The sequence below is a fragment of the Hordeum vulgare genome, chromosome 5H (genome assembly GCF_904849725.1).
Source record: "Hordeum vulgare subsp. vulgare chromosome 5H, MorexV3_pseudomolecules_assembly, whole genome shotgun sequence".
Taxonomy (NCBI): Eukaryota; Viridiplantae; Streptophyta; class Magnoliopsida; order Poales; family Poaceae; genus Hordeum; species Hordeum vulgare.
This window is the reverse complement of record NC_058522.1, coordinates 439,654,631-439,657,528: the sequence shown is the minus strand read 5'-3', so window position 1 is coordinate 439,657,528 and position 2,898 is coordinate 439,654,631. Positions and strand designations below refer to the sequence as shown.

The following is a 2,898-nucleotide window of genomic DNA, read 5'->3' as shown; positions in this document are numbered from 1 at the left end:
GATATTGTACTAGAATAACGAATCAATTTTGTTGCTTTTTCGTCAACAAATCTGAATTATCTTGAAAGTAAAAGGATGGACAAAATTCAAATGGTCGTATTAACTGCTAAATCTTAGTGTGCTGAAATGTACTTTCTCTATAAATTTTTATAAGAGGGAATAAGAGCATCTACTACGGAATCCTCATATCCGTCTCAAACCTCGTGCAGGTCATCCGGTCACTGATCTCTCATGAAATTTCAACCCAATTGGATGCCTCAAACGGGCCTCATACGCATGGGCTGACCGGGACCCCTCATATCCAACCCAAATATGTGGCGGGTATGGGGACGTCCGGACACGCCCGCCACGTCGGTATGGTCCGCTTTGGCTCGCATCGACCCCACATATATTAGTCGTCATCTGCTCGCCGAGACAAACCCTAGCCACTTCACTTGACTCCCATCCGCCACCCAAGCTCACCTCCAGCGATCTTCGGCCTTCCCCGGCATGGTAGGCAGCGGATCCGTGTGCTTCACAGATCCGTCGACCACGAGCTCGTCCTATGCGGCCCTGAAGAGGAGATTGTCATCCGGCTGCCCCTCCCAGGAGTTGGCCACCCGACGACAGAACTCGGACTCACAATGTCGGGAATCCATTGCGTCGGCACAACCGGTGCTTGGATTCGGCGCCGCTGCCTCATCGGACGTGGCGCGGCCCGTCTGGCGTCCGAACGCCGTGGCAAACACACAACCCCTCCGTTGGCGCATCGAGGACGTTGGCGTCCTTGGACTCTAACATGGTGCGACGTGCCCGCCATGACAGGCAACAGGTGCGGGAGGTGGCACATGCCCTCGCGACGGTGGACGTTGGAGAGGCGGAGTCAAACTCCCTGGTGCCCTTTATGTTGCATGGGTGCGGGTGCCCCAATCGCGTCGTGGTGGACGTCATCTCCTTTGAGGAAGGGTCCGTCATTGACCTAACATACATCGGCACCGTCCGGGTTACAGGCTCGGACGAGGAAGAGTAGTGCATGGGAGACAGCGGGAGCTCGACTCCCGTGAGCCGGCTAGTGTCCCATGTCCTATTGTACCTCGTCGTCGACCGGACCGACACTAAGAGGGGTGTAGCCAGCTGTCGGACATGGGTACGACGGAGCCGGACGAGCTCTGCTTGTATTAGGTTTATGTTGCATTTAATAATATGAATTTGAGGTTTCTAATTTGAGGTATCCGGTTGTAGAATGCATTATTTGTGACTTGACCCGTCGGTGTCTACGGACGTGTCCGTGTGCGTTTGAGAGGTTGGATTTACCAAGTCCGAGTGTAGATGCTCTAATAGTGAATTGTAACATCAAGTTTGTGTCAATGATACAAGAGCAATGGTTATTTAGGTGTGTCTAGGTCTCAGTCGACTGAGACTTGGCGAAATCTTAGTCAAGTAGTATAGTATGCAAGAAGAAGAAAAATTAAAAAGAATTATTTACACAAATTTTAATGCAAAATCAACGAATTATATTATCGACCGAGACTTCGCGGTATCTTCGTACGCATATTATATCCCAACCGATCTCTCATTTTAAAGATGATTTCGAACGACAAAACAAAGCAGCTCCCGCCTCCCGGTAGTATGAACTATCATTAATTAGTAGTACTACAAAGAATACGAGGATGATCAGCTCTCATCATTTACATTCCCTACTTAGGTAGGTACAGGTTGTGTTATCCGGTCGACAACGACAACAAAGCTGGTTTTACACGTTGATGAAGGGTGCGCCGGTGATGATCTCGGTGGCTGCCAGAGCGACGAGTCCGAGCATGGCGAAGCGGCCGTTCCAGAGCTCTGCGTTGGCGTTCATGATGGTGCCGGCTCTGCCCTCGGCGCTCTCTCCCTGGAGCAGCGGCACCAGCGACGCCATGGACAGCACCGCCACGGTGTAGGCGAACCACGCCTGCCCGGTGCCGCTGCCGAGCTGCGAGAGGAGCCCGTCGCCGCGCCCTGCCTCCACCGCCAGCGCCGTCACGAAGCCCACCATGGCTAGCCGCCCGTTGATGCGCTCCGGCGCAGGGCCGCTGAACGCCATCGCGTCCCAGATCGAGGGGCTCGCCTTCGCCTGTGCCAGAAACAAACATCACAAACTTGCCAAGTTTCGCTACGGCGCCGTGTTGCTGCCTATATATGGCATGATGCATACCTTGGGTTTGTTTGGCGGTGGTGCACTCGGGCCCTCGGTCTGTGCCTTGACGACGAGGGCGCGTCGGCCCAGCGCTGGCAGAGACCGGGCGCCGAAGCCGCCGGACGAGCCGCGCGGCAGGACGGCCGCGCCGGCGAAGGAGCTCATGGCCGTCATGGTTGCCATTGATCAGCCGCGGACGGAAGGTGGACGAAAGGACAGAAGGAAGCTACAGATGCTGCAACAGGGAAAGAATCTGCTAGATGATTGCTAGTGCAGTGCTACTTGCTGCTGTGTCGCCGAGTGTTTACTGATGTTTTGTTCCGAGAGAGTGGCGCACAATTTATAGGCCATGCTCGAGGCAAGCCGACCCATGGCGGGCGGAGCGCGGTGGCCGCGACGGTGCCCACGTCGCGAGCGCCTCTCGGCCGCGAATTATCCTCTACTTGGAGCGAAGCAGTGAGTACGCGGACATGCAGGCCACCATGCGGAGGGCAACGACGAAACAGACAGACAAGTACGGACCAGAAGCTTGTGTCCACGCACAGCAATATGTGAAACTCGGGCTTTGTTTCCGGCGGGAGCTAATCTAAGAACATCTCTAACACACTCCTTAAAACGGCACAAAACTACTTCCTTCATTTTAGGATAAATGACTCAAAAATTATTTTACTTTATATTAAAATTAAGAAAAAGCTTACCTTCAACCGGTTGTTCGCGCTCCCTTGTCCGCCGGCTCGGCAACC

The 2,898-nt window shown here is 53.9% G+C and overlaps 1 protein-coding gene across 2 annotated transcripts; it reads right to left on the bottom strand.

Annotated features, from left to right (window-relative positions):
- Positions 1 to 1,640: 1,640 nt before the first annotated feature.
- LOC123398192 (low molecular mass early light-inducible protein HV90, chloroplastic-like) lies at positions 1,641 to 2,467 on the bottom strand. 2 transcript variants are annotated; one of them, XM_045092691.1, is made up of 2 exons: positions 2,174 to 2,467; positions 1,641 to 2,092 (listed from the first exon to the last, which is right to left on the bottom strand). In XM_045092691.1, exons 1-2 carry the CDS (start codon positions 2,336 to 2,338, stop codon positions 1,733 to 1,735), a joined length of 525 nt encoding a protein of 174 aa, XP_044948626.1. In that variant the 5' UTR covers positions 2,339 to 2,467; the 3' UTR covers positions 1,641 to 1,732. The 2 variants fall into 2 exon arrangements, with proteins under 2 accessions (XP_044948626.1, XP_044948627.1); XM_045092692.1 differs by having other exon boundaries at positions 1,641 to 2,086; positions 2,174 to 2,459.
- Positions 2,468 to 2,898: the final 431 nt, after the last annotated feature.

What these genes read in the sequence shown, in the direction of transcription:
- LOC123398192 (XM_045092691.1), bottom strand. Translation starts at nt 2,338, where the DNA reads ATGGCAACCATGACGGCCATGAGCTCCTTCGCCGGCGCGGCCGTCCTG. An exon ending in CACCGCCAAACAAACCCAAG is followed by an intron (nt 2,093 to 2,173) that starts GTATGCATCATG and finishes TTTCTGGCACAG; the next exon opens with GCGAAGGCGAGCCCCTCGAT.